Genomic DNA, 18,798 nt, shown 5'->3' on the forward strand with positions numbered 1-18,798 from the left:
TCCATGATTTATCATGAAAGAGATAAAGTGATCAAATTATAAAAAAAATTGGTAGGGTGACTGCTCTAAAAATCACTAACATAATTTATAAGAAATATTTGATTTGTCAAATTCATAATTCTGGTAGGACAAAAAATAGCTGATACATTTCCAGAGCCTACTAGGTCATTTGGACACTTACAGATGAATTTCACTTAACTGCCATTTTCAATTCCTGTTTTATGGTTGTACAAAAGCTTTCCCGTGCAGAAAGACCAAAAACAGTAGGTAAACAGTTATTAGAAAGTGTTTTTTCATTGTGGAGCATTACTGGAGGAATCTCCAGACATAAAGGTACTCATTTCACTAGAAAAGTCATAAAACAGTTAAATACGATATTATAAACACAGTGGTAGTAAGCAAAGCTACTGAATAGACTGGATTGCCCTGGTCAAAGGTTTTACCGATTGATGGCAATCAGATCCACTCCCACTAGAAAATATAGGTTGACCTCTTATGAAATAGTTATTAAAAGGCTTATGTTCTAGTAATAGAACCTTGTGTATCTCCCACTCTTATAAACTGACATGACTCTGTAGTGTGGGGCTTTAATGTTAAAGCATATTTTTACCTGTCATAAGAAGCCCTTGAGACCTACAAACTGATGACAACCACAGCTTTCATGATCTAGAATCCAGAGATTGAGTCTTTTAGAAATGACACCAGAAAAAAACTCTCCTTCAACTCCATTGGAAGAGGCCATAGCAAGTTCTCTGCAGCAAAATTCTAAGGATCTGCTCTCAAAAGAGCTTTCCCGGCTTGGCACCCGTAGCTCAAGTGGCTAAGGTGCCAGCCACATACACTCAGGCTGGTGGGGTTCAAATCCAGCCCAGGCCCGCCAAACAACAATGACAACTACAACCAAAAAATAGCCGGGCATTGTGGCAGGTGCCTGTAGTTCCAGCTACTTGGGAGGCTGAGGCAAGAGAATCACTTAATCCCAAGAGTCTGAGGTTGCTGTGAGCTGTGACTCCAGGGCACTCTTAAGCCCAAGAGTTGGAGGTTACTGTGAGCTGTGATATCTGTCTCAAAAAAGAAAGAAAGAAAGAAAAAAAAAAAAAAAAGGGCTTTCCCAGACTGCTTATATACCTGTTGGAGACCTTAAGGTAAAGCTCATCAGGGAAGTTCTTCCCTAGAAGCCCAGGGGAAGTTCTTCCCCAGAAGCATGGCATCCTAGATGTGAAGTTTCCCCATGATTGCAGATCAAGACTTCTCTGCATCATGAAAGAAATATAACAGTACCTTGACCTTTGTAATTAATAATCTAATCACCAACAAATATAGAAAACCTCTCTGAGAGATGCCTGCAAAGGATGTGTTGTGCTCCAGGTACTGAACTTGCATGATGTCACTGGGTTAAATCCAGTAAGGTCCCTTTCCACTAAATGTGGTTATACAATCTTACAACATTCTATGAAGGGACTATAAAAAAAAAAGTTTCTCACTGGACCATGTTCAAGACCTATGCAGACTTATGGATGGACAGATTTAACTGACCTCTGTTCAAATACCACTAGGTGGTCTTCTTTTTCTGTCTGCAAGAACCTATATGGGGTCCAGCCTCCTCGATAGCTTGGACAATGCTATTTGACCTGACTCACTCCTGCTTTTCAAATCACCTTCCTGAAAGTTTCCATAATACCCACTCCCACGTACATACACAAAAAAATAATAAAAAGAATTCTTCCAGGCCAGGCACAGTGGTTCACATCTGCAATCTTAGCATTCTGGGAGGCTGAGGCAGATAGATTGCTTGAGCTCAGGAGTTCGAGACCAGCCTGAGGAAGAGCAAGACCCTGCCTTTAAAATATAGCTGGGCACGGGCAGCGCCTGTGGCTCAAAGGGGTAGGGCGCTGGCCCTATATGCCAGAGGTGGCAGGTTCAAACCCAGCCCCAGCTAAAAACTGTAAAAAAACCCAAAAACAAACAAATAAACAAAAAATATATATAGCTGGGCATTGTGGCAGGTGCCTATAGCCCCAGCTACTTGGGAGGCTGAGGCAAGAGGATCACTTGACTCCAAGAGTTAGAGGTTACTGTGAGCTTTTACACCATGACACTCTACCAAGGGTGACAAAGTGAAACTCAGTCTCAAAAAACAAATAGTGGGGTGCCAGTTACATGAAATTTGAAGTTGGCCGGGCTCATACCTATAATCCTAGCACTCTGGGAGGCCAAGGAGGGTGGAGGAACAACTTGAGCAAAGTGGGACTCCATCTCTACTGAAAATAGAAAAAAACTAGCTGGGTTTTGTGGCAGGTGCCTACAGTCCCTACTGCATCATGAAAGGAATATAACAGTACCCGAGGCAGGAGGCTCAGGAGGCTGAGGCAAGAGGATTGCTCAAGCCCAAGAGTTTGAGGTTGCTGTGAGCTTTGACACTCCAGCTCTCAACTCCAGGGTGACAGTGAGACTCTGTCTCAAAAAAAAAAAAAGAAATGTGAAACTAATCCATAAATTGGCAGAAAATCTTGAATTTTGTAGCCAATGAATCTTCCCAGTGTTCAGACAGGTGGAAGCTATAAGGGGGATGAGAATATTTGTATTCAACAAAAACACTTCCTGGAACTTTATACAGCACATTAGGGACTTGTGTATGGTGCTGAACAAAATCGAATATTGCACTTATCTTTTCCCTGCCTTTAGTGCTATAGAACTGTGGTCCCCAACCCCCAGTACTGGTCTGTGGCCTGTTAGGAAGAGGTCCACACAGCATCACCAGCTAATCTATGCCTCCTGTCCTCTTGTGCTCTCCCCAACCCAGCCGTGGAATAATTGTCTTCCATGAAACCAGTCCCTGGTGTCAAAAAAGGTTGGGGACCACTGATGTAGAAAGTTTAATTTAAAAGGTGGCTAAGAGGGTACATGTCGGATCTTTTAAGTATAGAGTATAAATGTCTTAACAATAATTAAATAAACGAGATGAGTATATATTAACCAGTGTGATGTAAGTGTTCCTAATTCTATATGAAATCAGCACATTGTGCTCCATAAATGCATCAATGTATACATGATCTATGTGTATGATTTAATAAATAAAATAAAATAAAAGGTAACTAAGGCCAGGTGCCCTGTCTCATGCCTGTAATCCTAGCACTCTGGGAGGCCAAGGCAGGTGGATCACTTTGGGTTAGGAGTTAAAACCAGCCCGGACAAGAGAGAGACCCCCTCTCTACTAAAAATAGAAAAACTAGCCCCACTTTGTGCCAGGTACCTATAGTCCCAGCTACTCAGGAGGGTGAGGCAGGAGAATCACTTGAGCCCAGGAATTTGAGGTTGCTTTGAACTATGATGCCACGGCACTCTGCCAAGGGTGACAGAGTGGGTAAATAAATAAATACATAAATAAATAAATGGCAGCTGAGAGCCAGACATGGTGGCTAACACCTCTAATCCCAGAACTTTAGGAGGCCAAGATGGAAGTATTGCTTGAGCTCAGGTGTGGGAGACCAGCCCAGGCAACATAGTAAAATCCCATCTTTATAAAAAATAAAAGAAAAAAATAGCCAGGTGTGGTGGTGTATACTTGTTGTCCTACCTACAAGGGACTGTAGGATGCTGAAGTAGGAGGATCACTTGAGCCCAGGAGTTTGAGGTTACAGTGAGCTATGATCATGCCACTGCACTCCAGCCTGGACAACAGAAAGAGACCCTGGATCTTCAAAAAAAAGATGGCTGATATAGCTGTACTCCTCGGGAGAAAGGAACACATGATGTATTTATAGGAGCGGCTAACAGTTGGTTTGCAAGCATCTTGAATGGTGAATGGCAAGACTTTCTTTTCCAAGACTTTATCTCTCTCTTTTTTTCCCCAAGATAAAGTCTCATTCTGTCTCGCTGGTTAGAGTGCAGTGGTGTCATCACAGCTCACTGCAACCTCAAACTCCTGGGCTCAGGTGATCCTCCTGCCTCAGCCTGCCAAGTAGCTGAGACTATAGACACCCACCACAATGCCTAGCTAACTTCTCTATTTTTTGTAGAGATGGGGTCTGGCTCCTGCTCAGGCTGGTCTCAAACTCCTGAGCTCAAGGGATCCTCCCATCTTGGACTTCTAGAGAGTTAGAATTATACTCATGAGCCACCGAGCCTAGCCTATATCGGGTCATTTTACAGTGAACTATGTCCTTAATCACTATCATTCCCTGGAGACTATGACCAACTGAACTGTTGAACTATCTTTATTCTGGGTCTTTATTGCTTGAACTTTGAATTGTTTGATTTTGGTTAATTTGGTTTCTGGGACTCCTGTTAAGGAGTATAATTCAGCTTATTGGAATTATCCTCCTGTAAACATCCTAGTAATCTCCCCAGAATCTCAGATGCTTATATGCAGCTATGCTTTATACCTTAAATGGTCTCATTATACTTAAAATAACAAAAATATGAAGAAAGCATAAAGAATTCTGTACTGATACCAAACAAGTTCATTATGACAGTGATAAAAAGTGGTGTCAGTGCCCAAGGTTTTGGTTGATCTCTCAAAGTTCAAAGGCTGACCAAAAGAGGGAACCTGTTAAATAAATGAAATTTGACCTAAATCTGCTTCTATACATATCAAATTGCAACCTAACCTAATATGTAAACAAATTGCAACGTAAGAGGATATTCTTAATAACAAATAATCAAGTTTTGGGCTCGGTGCAGTAGCTCATGCCTATATTCCTAGCACGCTGGGAGGCTGAGGTGGGAGGATTGCTTGAGCTCAGGAGTTCAAGACCAGCCTGAGCCAAGAGGGAGACCCTATCTCTACTGACAATAGGAAAATTAGCTGGGCATTGTGGCAGGTACCTATAGTCCCAGCTACTCAGGTGTCAGAGACAGGAGGATCACTTGAGCCCAAGAGTTTGAGGTTGCAGTGAGCTATGATGCTGCTGCACTCTATCCAGGGCAACAGAGTGCGATTCTGTCTGAAAACAAAAAACGAAACAAAGTTTTGGCCAAACACAACACAACAGCAGAGCTTTCAGTCAGTCACAGGCTGCAAAGTGCTCAGACATGTTCAAATAAGGCAAACATCGAGTTGTCACCAATCAAGCTATTTCTATATGTTACTTGCTTTTTCTGTCTATAAATACTGCCTGCCCACATTGCTGTGTGGAGCTCTCTGAACCTTTACTGACTGATGAATTCTTTGCTCAATGATGTCTACTAAATTAATTTGGGTAAAGTTTTTCTTTCAACAGTTCCAAGAAGAAAAATCTGGGAAGAGTTGTGTCATGGTTACCTCCAAATAACCAGACTGAGGTTGGGGGTAGGTAGCAACTTTCTTTCACTTTTAATTTTACATGCTTTTCCATTCTTGGGATTCTTTTATGTCAAGCCTGTACTACTTTTGCATATATTTTTTTTTTTTTGAGACAGTCTCACTCCATCACCTTGGGTAGAGTGCTGTGGCAATGTGACATCATAGCTCACAGCAATCTCAAATTCTTGGGCTTGAGCAATCCTCTTGCCTCAGTCCCCTGAGTAGCTGGCTACAGGGGCCCACCACAACGCCTGGCTAGTTTTTCTATTTTTAGTAGAGATAGGGTCTTGTTCTTGCTTAGACTGGTCTCAAACTTCTTAACTCAGGTGATCCACTGCCTTGGCCTCCCAGAGTGCTAGGATGTGAGTCATGGTGCTCAGCCTAGTTTTTGCATAATTCTTAAAGGGCAATAAATAAAGGAAGAACAATGCTGTTGCTGCCATACGGAGTCTATATGAGGTTGCCCTATGTGGCACAGGCCCACCCCCTCCATCCCTCTCTCCCCACCAACCCCACCGTACCACCAGCAAGGAGAACATGGTCTGCCCCACGTTGAAGCCGTGCCGCCAGTTATGGTAGGTGATCTTGCGGTAGCCCTTACTCAGGGAGTACATGAACCGCACCAGGGCCTGTGAACACACACACAGCAGTGAGGCAGCAGCACACGTTTAGCCCCGTGCCCAAGGCCTTTCTTCTGAGGCCTGGAGTCCTCCAACCCCATCATTGGACCAGAAAGTAGGAGCTAGCAATGATGCAATAATGCTGTGAAGGTAATTTGCAAATTGCTAAACACTATGAAAATGGATGGTGTCGTTAGAAAAAAGGGGAATGTGAGTCATTCTACTGATTGGTCTCCGTTAATGATTCCCTAACTGTGCCCCCCAGAAAGGGAGTGACCTAGAGAAGCTAATAGGGGACTTATAGGGGTGGAAAACTTATAGGGGAGTTCTTCAATCTAGTGGTTCTCAAACTTGAGTGTGCATCAGAATCATTTGAAGGGCTTGCTATTAATAAAACACAGAATTTCTGATTCATTACACCTGGGAGTATGTGTGTGTGAGAGAGAGGGAAAGAGAGAATTTGCATTTCTGGTAAGTTCTTAGGTGATGCTAATGTGGTCTGGGGCAACACTTGGAGAACCACTGCTTTAATCAAACAAGTCTGGAAAATTCTGGGCACCATAGCCCCTCCCAGGTACACCTCTGCCCATCCCCCAGCCCTTAGATTCACAGGCGCCTTAGTAAGGAATCCTGAAGGAAAAGAGCCCTGTTTCCATTGGCTCAGCCCACATTTCCCACCTTGTTTGACTCTCAAGCTCTTTTTTGCAGCACGTCTATTCACAGCCTTGAGAGCTTATTGCCTTAGAACCCACTGCAGGAAGCCAATGTACACAAAATGTCACACTTCCCAGGAACAGTGTGTCTCTTCCCTGATAAATGACTCATCTGTACAACCTGACTAAACACAGAGACTACACTGTTTTTTAAGGCACTTTACAGATTTGGTTAAAAAAAAGAAGAAAACCAAAGATGTTTGTTTTGACCTCACCTCTTGCGGAATGTGAAATTTATCCACCACTCTGAGCTCATAATACATCTGTATGCCACATTTCACCAGCTCCAGTTCTGTTAGGGGCAAGTCGCTGAAGTGGAATTTATTAATTTCAAATTTATCAGCATCTGGGAGCTCTGCTTGCTGTATCAGGAGCGAGTCAAGTGATTAGGGAACATGAAGGGTTCCAGGTTCCCCAACCCCAGTCCCATTCCTACCCCCGGTCTGTTGGGAGGATCAGAGCCAAATGGTGGGGAATATACTTTGCAAAGAGATGCCCACACACGCTCAGGAGCACCCTGCACTTGTCACACATCAGGGCCAGTTTTGCTCTAGTCCAGCTCACCAGTATCTCAGCCAGCTCCTCTTCCTCACATTCCCATGGCTCCTTCCCATATATCTCTCTGGTTTTCTGCAGGACCCAAAATACCAGAAAAAAAAAAAAAAAAAAGATGATTACATCCAAGGCCTAAACGTGCCTGTACTTTTCCATTCTCATTTTCCTCCTTCCTCCAAAGTCCTGGCAACAGAACTACCAACTCCAAGAAGCAGAGCTTTTTTACATTTATTGATATGCAAATTTAAGGTCCTGGGCTTTGAGACTGGGCACTTACACTCAAGTGTAAGTTGAGTATTTGAGGAGGAGGGCTAGGCAGGAAGAGGGTTGGGGAGAGGATTGCTTGAGGCCAGGGATTCAAGACCAGCCTGGGAAACCTGGAGAGGGAAGATCCCTTGAGCCTAGGAGTTGGAGGCTACAGCAAGCTATGATTGTGCCACTGCTCTCTAGCCTGGGTGATAGAGCAAGACCCTGTCTCAAAAAACAACAATAGAAACTACAAAAAAAACAAAGTCAAAGTCATGGGCTTTGGAGCCAGGGAGACCTGCATCCAAATTTGAGCTCTGCCATTTACTAGCAGTGTTATTTAAGGACCCCAATCCTCAATTTTCTTGTCTGTAAAATGGAGACAATAAAAGTACTTAACTAGTAAATTAAAATTCTATCCTGCAAAGTTATTTTTAAACAACTTTTGTACGACTAAATTAAATAATGCATGTAAAGCATTTAGCACAGTGCTTGGCACATAGTAAACACTAAAATAAAATGTTGTTGATAGTGTGCTGTTGTTATTGCTGACTGAGAGTAAAGAGGCATTGGCTGTGGTCATGGTTATTCCTCTCATTTACCGTGTGACTTCAGTTAACTTTCTACCCTCTCTGGGACTATTTTTCAATGTGCCAGAGAAGGAAGCCAGACCCAGTTACCTCTTTCTGATTTTTTGACTCAGAGCAAAATCTGTTGATTGGTTCACTGAGGCTATGCCTTCACAGATTCTACAGACCTATCATTTGTATGAAATTATGGACAGAGTCAAGCAAACTGAGAAGTAATTCATTCAAACTAGAGGTTTGCCTCTCTGAATTTACTAGTTATTGGGATGAAATAGTCACATTTTTTGTGGTATCTCCTTAGCTTAAGAAATGCCCTGTGCAAACATTGGCCTGTGTTGTTTCAACTTGTGAGGCCCATAAGGCAAGGTCTTGGGAACCCTGCGTGGTGTCATATGTAATCCCATTTGGCTAACTCAATATGCTTCTAAAATCTTGGTTTCTCTGAGACCAAATTCCGAGGAATAATGAATCATTGAAAGAGATGCTTTTTCTTTGAAATCATCTAGTCCAGTTTCCTATTCTGACATCTCTGATATATGATCATCCAGCCTCTGCTTGGATACCTCTCATGATGGGGTGCTCACTAACTCCTAGGCAGCCCATACATAAGAATGTAGAGAACTGGTTTATATTCTGATAAAGGCTTAGTGAGATCTATTCCCACCTGGATGATTTGTGAACAAGCTACTTCTCTCTTCTGGGCCTCAATTTCTTCATCTCTACTGTGAAGATAGAAATCCTTAATCTGCCTATCTGACTGGGCTAATGCTTGTAAGCATTAAACAAGATCGTAAGTGTGAATTTGCCTTATGAATTATGTAAGTGATGAAACTATGTGAGGGCTCTCTACTTCCTCTGAATTTTTTGTTTGGTCACCAAACGCTGCTGTCATTTGATAGGATCTTCTAAGTGAGCTAATCCCACAGGAGGAACTGATCACTGTCCACTACTCTGTCAGACAAAGCTTCCTCTCAGAGTGAGGGTATGGCTGGTTGACCCCATCTCTAGCACCAGGCCACCCTGGAGCACAGTGAAAAATGGAGCTTCTAAGCTCACACCTGTAGAGCAGCGCCTGTGGCTCAGTGAATAGGGAACCGGTCCCATATACCAAGGGTGGTGGGTTCAAACCCCGGCCCCGGCCAAACTGCAAAAAAATAGTCAGGCATTGTGGTGGGCACCTATAGTCCCAGCTACTTGGGAGGCTGAGGCAAGAGAATCACTTAAGCCCAAGAGCTGGAGGTTTCTGTGAGCTGTGATGCCACAGCACTCTACTGAAGGCGATAAAATGAGACTCTGTCTCTAAAAAAAAAACAAAAACAAAAAACCCACACCCAGGCTGTGCTCTGGTGGAGTTTCAAGTCTCATCTTTATCTGGCTACATCTCTGAGACAGACTATACTAGAACAGAAAAAAAGTAAAGAACAGTACATACCAGGATGTCTTGAATTTCTTCATTGTCACACTTCACGTGATATTTTACTATGTCTTGGAAAATATCCTTCCTATTTTCAAGTTTGTTCATTGACTCATATGTGTCGGTATTTAAGACAGACCAGCCCAGAAATTGAGTCAAAGACTATAAAGAAAGTGAGGAAGAATCAGAGACAGAACACCCAGGTTTGATCCTGACTCTGTAACTTAGGGCAAGACTGTCTAGGCCTCCATTTTCTCAGCTCTAAAATGGATTTGGTAAGCTAAGTGCTGCCCACCTCAGAAAGGGATTGTAAGGATAAGATGAAGTAATGGATGTGACCACTTTTTAAGTAAAGCATGAACATACATAAAATATCATTCTTAGGCACAAGAACTTCACAAAAAGGGACTATGTTTTGCATATGTGGGGACAGAGTGTTCAAGAACTCTCTGTACTTCATGCTCAATTTTGTTATGAAACTGAAACTATTCCAAAAAGTAAAGTTTATTGATTCAATTGTTTAAAAGGGCATGTGGATTTCTCTGACAAGATATCAGTGCAGTGCAGAAGTGAGAGTGAAAAAAGGTGAGCTTCCCATCCCTCCACGTGATCGCACACCAGGACCCCACCACGGAAGCTGACTCTGAATCCCAACAGCAAAAGACCTCCTGGAAACATACCTCCATGAGGGTCTCGTCCATTTCATCGAAGGGCTTCCCATCTTTACGATTGTAAAATGTGGCCACCCCAACAATTTCTTCCTTCTTGTTCACGATTGGCATGGAAAGGACATTTTTAATCATCCATCCAGACTCATCCAATGGCTCTTTCTACAAAAGAAGAGCCGGGTTGCTTTTTCTCAGGTTCCAGGCTTCAGAGGCAGCTGTGATAGATTTTTGTGCCTTGCTGCGGCCTGACCGATTAAGGGGGTTGGTAAAAGGATGGAGCTTGTTGGCTTTTCATGATTTTAGCCCCCAATCAATGCCATGAGCAAATAGCCCATCTGGCTGAAATTCTTTGAGCCAGGTAGCCATACTTTTTCATCACTAAGATGTAAGAGCCGATGTGTGTCAGGCAGTGTGTTGTGGGCTGGGGATGTGATATGTGTAGACACAGCCCAGAGAGGTAGTGTTTCCCTCTCAGATACAGGAGGCAAAGGCAGGGGACTGGCTTGAAATGCCAGTGGCGGTGATTTTTGTAACTTTGAATTAATCAACTAGATATGTAGTATAACTTGTGCTGTTTCTCTCTTATCTTGACTTTCTGTGTTACTTTTGGCATTTTTTGTTTGTTTGCTTTTTTGAGACAGAGTCTCAAGCTGTCACCTTGGGTAGAGTACTGTGGCATCACAGCTCACAGCAACCTCCAACTCCTAGGCTCAAGCTATTCACCTGCCTCCCCCTCCCAAGTAGCTCCGCCACAATGCCCAGCTATTTTTCAGTTGCAGCCATCATTGTTGTTTGGCAGGCCTGGGCTGGATTCGAACCCGCCAGCTCAGGTGTATGTGGCTTGTGCCTTAGCCGCTTGAGCCATAGGCACCAAGCCTTGGCATGTTATTTTTATGTCCTTGGGCCTCAATTTTCTCACCAAAGATGGGAAAGCATATGTACAAATGAGGGTTTTGGTCACATATAACATACTTTTGGTGAGGCTGGGCGCCTGTGGCTCACGCAGCTAAGGCGCCAGCCACATACACCAGAACTGGCGGGTTCAAATCCAGCCCAGGCCTGCCAAACAACAGTGACAACTACAACCAAAAAATGGCCAGGCACTGTGGTGGCGCCTGTAGTCCCAGCTACTTGGGAGGCTGAGGCAAGAGAATTGCTTAAGCCCAGGAGTTGGAGGTTGTTGCTGTGAGCTGTGATGCCATAGCACTCTACCCAGGGCGACAGCTGGAGGCTCTGTCTCAAAAAAAAAAAAAAAGGTATTTTTGGTGAGTCATTTCCCATGTGTCTGAGCCTCACTTTCATCATTTAAATCGTGGGGATAGGGTCAGGAGTGATGGCTCATGCCCGTAATCCTAGCTCTCTGGTGGGCCAAGGTGGGTGGATTGCCTGAGTTCACAGGTTCGAGACCAGCCTGAGCGAGAGTGAGACCCTCTCTCTAAAAATAGCCAGGTGTTGTGTTGGATGCCTGTAGTCCCAGCTACTTGGGAGGCTGAGGGAAGAGAATCACTTGAGCCTAAGAGTTTGAGGTTGCAGTAAGCTGTGATGCCACAGCACTCTACCAAGGGTGACAAAGTAAAACTCTTGTCTCAAAAAAAAAAAAAAAAAATGTCAGGAGGCCACACCTACGGTGCATCTTAGAATGGGTACAGGCGAAACTTACTAAAGGCAGAATACAAATGTCTACATACAATAACTAGGAAAATACCATGAAGGCTGTGTTGAACAGTTTGATTGGAATGTTTCAGACTGTATATGAAACCAGCACATTGTACCCCTTGATTGCACTAATGTACACAGCTATGATTTAACAATAAAAAAAAAAAAAGTCAGGATAACTGGACTAGTTTCTAGACTCTTTTTCCATTGATTCATCAAACTTTTTTTTTTTTTTTTTTTTTTTTGAGGCAGAATCTCACTGTCATCCTGGGTAAAGTGCTGTAGTGTCATAGTTCACAGCAATCTGAAACTCTTGGGCTCAAGCAATCCTCTTGCCACACCCTCCCACTACAGGAGCCCACCACAATGCCTGTGTAGTTTTTCTGTTTTTAGCAGAGATGGGGTCTTGCTCTTGCTCAGGCAATCTACCTACTTCAGCCTCCCAGAGTACTAGGATTACAAGTGTGAGCCACTGTGCCCAACTGGTTCATCAAACATGTATTAAACTTTTACAAAGTGCAAGAAACTGAGCTAGAATCTGGGGAAACCAAGGCAAATAAGGCCCAGATCTTGTCCTCAGGTTACTCATAATCTGTAACTCACTAGAGCAATTACACTGTGATGTGGAAAGTTCTCTAAGAGAATTATCTTTATAGTACTGTGGGAGCCAAAGTAGAAAAGAAAGTCATTGTGAGTCTTCCACTTCTGAAGTTTAAAGATTTTAATTTTATTTATTTTTTTTTTTTGAGACAGAGTCTCACTTTGTCACCTTTAGTAGAGTGTGTGGAGTCATAGCTCACAGCAACCTCAAACTCCTGAGCACAAGAGATCTTATAGCCCCAGCCTCCCCCATAGCCAGGAGTATATGTGCCTGCTACAACACCACTCTAACTCTTCTATTTTTAGTAGAGCCTACATCTCACTCTTGCTCAGGTTGGTCTCAAACTTGTGAGCTCAAGCAATCTACCTGCCTTGACCTCCCAGAGAGCTAGGTTTACAGCATTGAGCCACCACACCAGCCTGAGGTTCAAAGATTCCCAAAGTGATGGTAGGATAATTGTTATTATTTAAATAACCCTAGAAAGACTGGTGTGGTGACTTATGCCTGTAATCCTAGTACTCTGGAAGGCCAAGGCAGGTGGATTGCTTGGGCTTAGAAGTTTGAGACCAGCCTGAGCAAGAGTGAGACTCCATCTCTACTAAAAATAGAAAAACTACCCAGGCATTTTGGCCGGCACCTGTAGTCCCTGCTACTCAGGAGGGTGAGGCAAGAGGATCGCTTGAACCCAAGATTTCTGAGTTGTGACACCACAGTATTCTACCAAGGGTGACAAAGTGAGACTTTGTCTCAAATAAATAAAAATAAAAATAAAAATAGATACGCTTAGAAAGTGAGACCACATTGCCTCAGTACCTGGTGCAAGAGTATCTCCAAAGGCATGCAAAACACCCCCTGAAGAGCACAGGGCTGACTGTAGCTCAAGACCTGCCTTCCCCAGCTCTCCACCTGAACCTTTAGGGCTGTGGTTCTCAACTTTCCTAATGCCTCCTAATGCTGTGACCTTTTAATACAGTTCCTCATGTTGTGGTGAACCCCAACTATAAAATTATTTTCGTTGCTACTTCATAACTGTAATTTTGCTACTGTTATGAATTGTAATGTAAATATCTGATACGCAGGATGTATTTTCATTGTTACAAAGGGGTCGCGACCCATAGGTTGAGAACAGCTGCTAAGGAGTCCCTTCTCTCTGAAAGGTCATGATAAGGAGACAGATTTTATCAAAGTGAAATGGGACACCAGTAAGATTAGTAATTTTAGTAATTTTTAAGGAAGGACGTTACTTTACTTGCTTTAAAAGTAATCATTCAGGATGAGTAGGAGGAGAAAGACTAGAATCTAAAAACGAGATTGAATTTACTTTACTGATGCGGCTAAATTGTGATCAACTGGATGACTTGGGCAAAGACCCAGTTCTGTTGTGGTTATGATCAGGTTAAGAACACTCAGCAACATGGGGCTCATCAGATTGATGTGGTCAAAGTCATAACAAATAAAGTACAATTTGTTTTATAAAGTGCAATTTTAATGTTAGAAGTGTATTCTTTCTAAACTCTTTCATAATGTTCTTTGAGAAGAAAAATAATTGATCTTCCTAATATTCATTTTTTTTTTTTAGGGGATTTGGGGGACAGAGTCTCACTATGTCTCCCTTGGTACAGTGCTGTGATGTGACAGTTCACAGCAACCTCAAACTCTTGGGCTTAAGCGATTCTCTTGCCTCAGCCTCCCAACAAGTAGCTGGGACTATAAGCACCCGCCACAATGCCTGTCTATTTTTTCGGTGTAGTTGTCATTGTTGTTTAGCAGGGGTACGCTGGGCTCAAACCCTACTGCCTCGGTGTATGTGGCCAGCATCCTACTCATTGAGCTACAGGCTCCAACATTCATTTTTATTTTCTTACTTATTTTTCTTTCTTTCTTTTTTTTTTTTTAGAGATATAGTCTCACTTTATTGCCCTCAGTAGAGAGCTGTGGCATCACACAGCTCACAGCAACCTTCAACTCCTGGACTTAGGTGATTCTCTTTACTCAGCCTCCCGAGCAGCTGGGATTACAGGCGCCCGCCACAACGGCTGGCTATTTTTTTGTTGTTGCAGTTTGCCCGGGGCTGGGTTTGAACCTGCCACCCTCAGCATATGGGGCCAGTGCCCTATCCACTGAGCCACAGGCACTGCCTTTTTTTTTCTTTTCTTTTCTTTTTGAGATATAGGCTCACTATATCACCCTTGGTAGACCGCTGTGCCATCATAGCTCACAGCAACCTCAAACTCTTGGGCTTAAGTGACTCCCTTGCCTCAGCCTCCCAAGTAGCTGGGACTATAGGTGCCCGCCACAATGCAAGGCTATTTTTGTTGTGGTTGTTGCAGTTGTCATTATTGCCTTAGCTGGCCCAGTTCTGGCACAAACCTGCTAGCCTCGGTGGATGTGGCCAGAGCCCTACCCACTGAGCATGGGCACCGCCCCTTACTATTTTTCTAAACCACCCCAAATTGACAGGGCACCTAGAGCTGAAGATATCAAAAAAAATAAGACTCAACATTGAACAAAGGAAGCCAATGTTTTACTAAGAGAAATTAGTTTAAAACAGAAGTTAGGAAAATAAAAGATGAAGTAAGAGAAATAAACAGTCCATAGATCAGCTTGGCCCACATAGCACAGTGGTTACAGAGCCAGCCACCTGCACCAAGGCTGGTGGATTCGAACTCAGCCTGAGCCTACCAAACAACAATGATAACTGCAACAACAAAATAGCCGAGCTTTGTGGCTGGCTCCTGTGGTCCCAGCTACTCGGGAAGCTGAGGCAAGAGAATTGCTTAAGCCCAAGAGTTGGAGGTTGCTGTGAGCTGTGATGCCATGGCACTCTACTGAGGGCAACACAATAAGACTCTGTCTCAAAAAAAAAGTAACAGTCCATAGATCTTTACTACCCTGTTTCCCCGAAAATAAGACAGTGTCTTATTTTAAGGTGTGCTCCCAAAGATGCACTAGGTCTTATTTTCAGGGGACGTCTTATCTTTCCTGTAAGTAGGTCTTATTTTTGGAGGATGTTTTATTTTCGGGGAAACAGGGTAAAGTTTTGAGATACACAAAAATCGAGAAACATAAAATCCACATAGATAGAAACAAATGAAGCCCTCCCAGCAACACTGATAAGCTGAGCAAGCTGAAACTTGCCAGGGTGAATCAAGTCGAAACTTGCTGTCGACTAGGAATCTTGGAAGTGAAATAATGGACCATAACGCAATCTACCTCAAAACCTCGGTAGCGACCTACATATAAGAGAGAAAAACTGATCGATCCACCTCTCCAGGCCCTGCTCAATCTGGAATCTCTCCCTCTGTATCACCTCTTGCCGCTTTCCTCCTGAGTTTCTCATTCAGATTGGTTGGCTTATTGCAGTTCCTTCTAGAATAATTAGCCCTCTCTTTCCTATGTTTTCTACCCTCTCTTTACTGCCCAAACATAATTTCTTCAAGGACATGTTTCTTGACTCCTTCCAGATTAAGATAGGCCCTCGGAGAGAGTTCCTCCTCTGTCCCCCTGCGCCTCTCTTGCTACCACTGTGTGTCTCTTTCCTCACGCTCTCATGAGCTCCATGGAGAAGAAGACCATCCCCCTGCCTGGTCTACCATCATAGCCAGTGTAGTATTGTGCTAGTGCTTGGCCCAGAGGATGCTCTCCATAATCATTTGTAATAATAATAATGAGGAGGAAGCAGCAGAAGCAGCAGCCAGGCACAGTGGCTCATGCCTGGAATCTAAGCACTCTAGGAGGCTGAAGCAGGTAGATCCCCTGAGCTCAGGAATTTGAGACCAGTCTGATCAAGAGTGAAACCCTGTCTCTATTTAAAACAAACAAAAAAAAACTAGCCAGGTGTTGTGGCAAGCACCAGTAGTCTCAACTACTCGGGAGGCTGAGGCAAGATGATTGCTCAATCCCAAGAGTTTGAGGTTTTTGTGAGCTATGACGCCATAGCACTCTACACAGGGAAACAGAATGAGACCCTGTATCCCCCACCAAAAATAAATAATAATAATAATAATAATAGACAAATAAAATCAAATAAAATATTAAACAATCTTCCTTAAAAATTCCAAAGAGAAATGATATTCAGCCAAGGGAAAAAGAGTAAAACTTTATAGAAGTGGTAGCGTGTGAAGTTGTCTTTGAAGGGCAGGGAAATTTTAGGCAGGAAATGATGGCTGTTGAAGGAACAACATAAGCAAAGGTCTTGAGGTCAGAGCCAGCTGTGGTGGTTCATACCTATAGTTTCAGCTACTGGGGAGGCTGAGGCAGGAGGATTGCTTGAGCCCAAGAGATTAAGGCTGCACTGAGCTATGCTCATGCTTGTGAATAGCTACTGAACTCCAGCCTGGGCAACACAGCGAGACCCTGGCTCTAAAACAAAGAGAAAAATTCCCTAGCAAAGCTGGGAATTCTGATAATAGGCCAGATTCAGTGGCTCACGCACTCTGAGAGGCCCATGTAGGTGGCTTGCCTGAGCTCAAGAGTTCAAGACCACACTGAACAAGAGTAAAATCTCATCTCTACTAAAAATAGAAAAATTAGCCAGGCATTGTGGTGGACATCTTAGTCCCAGCTTCTTTAGAAACTGAGGCAAAAGGATCACCTGAGCCTAACAGTTTGAGGTTGCAGCAAGCTATGATGACAGCACAGCACTCTACCCAGGGTGACAGTGAGATTCCATCTCAAAAAACAAAACAAAACAAAACAAAGGCTCAGTGCCTGTAGCACAGTGTTTACAGCACCAGCCACATGCACCAAGGTTGAAGCCATATGCACCGAAGTTGGTGGGTTCGAACCAGGCGGGGCCAGCTAATCAACAATGATAACTGCAACAAGAACAAAAAAGCCGGGTGTTGTGGCAGGCGCCTATAGTCCCAGCTACTCGGGTGACTGAGACAAGAGAATCACTTAAGCCGAAAAGTTTGAGGTTGCTGTGAGCTGTGACACCATAGCATTCAATCGAGGGTGACATAGTGAGACTCTGTCTCAAAAACAAACAAGCAAAAATACATAATAATAAAATTTCAGAGCTTTTTTTTATCGTGTATCTTGGGAGGTAAAAAGGTCCTGAGGCCAGAAAGCACATGGTGTGAATGTTAAAATGGAATGTGCTGCCCGTGGTGGCTCATGCCTATAATCCCAGCACTTTGAGAAGCCAAAGCAGGAGGGTGGCTGGAGGCCAGAGTTTGAGGCTGCAGTGAGCTATGACCAGGCCACTGTACTCCAGCCAGCATGATTGAGCAAGACTATGTCTCAAAAACAAAAACAAAAAAGCCCACCTGAATGTGATCTTGGAATTTACCAATGAACTCCCTCCCCACTTCCTTCGGTTGGCACATGGCTCTCCTGTTTTGGTTTTCCTTTGTCGAGATTGCTTCCCAACAGAGTAGGTGGATTCTAATGTATTCTAATGATCTTTTTGGAGGAAAAAATATCATATGACTAAGACAGCAAATAAAATATTACTTACTTGAAATGCAAAAAAGTCCTCTGCAGACGCATTCATGATGTTGCAAATCTGAAAGCCGTGAAGGGGAATAATAGAGCGGTGATTAGGCCTGAAGGAACACTAATGCTGTTTCAAAAACACCACGTCCTGGCCCAAGGCATTCACATTCTTTTCATCATGTAAACATACTCAGGATGGTATTGAATTATTAACTGAGGCTACTGGACAGAAAAATCAGCTCAACCGTATTTCTTGTTATTTACTTTACTCCTGAATCATTTCTAAGCTTTGAAAAAGTTAAGATTACATTTGTCATTACTAGTAGCTATATAGTATCCCATTTTGTTGTTCTTCTTTTGTTGAGCATTTGGGATGTGTCCAGGTTTCTAAAAAAATTAATACAAATGATGCTACTCTAAATATATTTGACTCAGCTATGCTTGGGTTCTGTTTTGTTTGTTTTGGCAGGAAGGGGTTTTTCCTAGCGTATAAACCCCCAAATAGAATAAGCAATAAAGGCCAGAAACAGTGGCCCAAGCATGTGATCCTAGCACTGTAGGATGCCAAGGAGGAGGGTCACCTGAGGCCAGAAGTTTGAGACTAGCCTGAGCGGTATGGTAAGATCTCATCTCTACAAAAAAGTTTTAAAGATTAGCTGGGTGTGATGGCATGTGTCCATAGCCCTGCTACTTGAGGCAGGAGGTTTGCTTGAGCCTAAGACTTGGAGGCGACAGAGGGCAAATAATTGTGACACTGCACTCTAGCCTGGGGAACAGAGTGAGATCCTGTCTCTAAAAAAAGAGAAAAGAAAGGTACCAGTCTACCCTACCATGTAAGGGATCAGATGGCAATGACATTTATCATTGACAATGACATATATATGTGTGTGTAAAACATTTTAAAGACAGAGCTTCAGCCTGGAGTGCTGTGGTGTCAGCCTAGCTCACAGCAACCTCAAATGATCCTCCTGCCTCAGCCTCTTGAGTAGCTGGGACCACAGGCACCCACAACATC

General features: G+C 43.4%; 1 protein-coding gene across 1 annotated transcript in view; it reads right to left on the reverse strand.

Moving 5' to 3' along the window:
• Positions 1–18,798, reverse strand: part of PDE6A (phosphodiesterase 6A) — an 85,661-nt gene that overhangs the window by 33,636 nt on the left and 33,227 nt on the right. Inside the window, exons 8-13 of the mRNA XM_053566639.1 lie at positions 17,806–17,853; positions 10,100–10,249; positions 9,438–9,581; positions 7,182–7,247; positions 6,833–6,979; positions 5,806–5,913 (exon numbers count right to left, since the gene is read on the reverse strand). Coding sequence (XP_053422614.1) covers positions 5,806–5,913; positions 6,833–6,979; positions 7,182–7,247; positions 9,438–9,581; positions 10,100–10,249; positions 17,806–17,853 — 663 coding nt within the window. The remainder of the gene's footprint in view (positions 1–5,805; positions 5,914–6,832; positions 6,980–7,181; positions 7,248–9,437; positions 9,582–10,099; positions 10,250–17,805; positions 17,854–18,798) is intronic.

This window comes from Nycticebus coucang, chromosome 17 (assembly GCF_027406575.1).
Source record: "Nycticebus coucang isolate mNycCou1 chromosome 17, mNycCou1.pri, whole genome shotgun sequence".
Taxonomy (NCBI): Eukaryota; Metazoa; Chordata; class Mammalia; order Primates; family Lorisidae; genus Nycticebus; species Nycticebus coucang.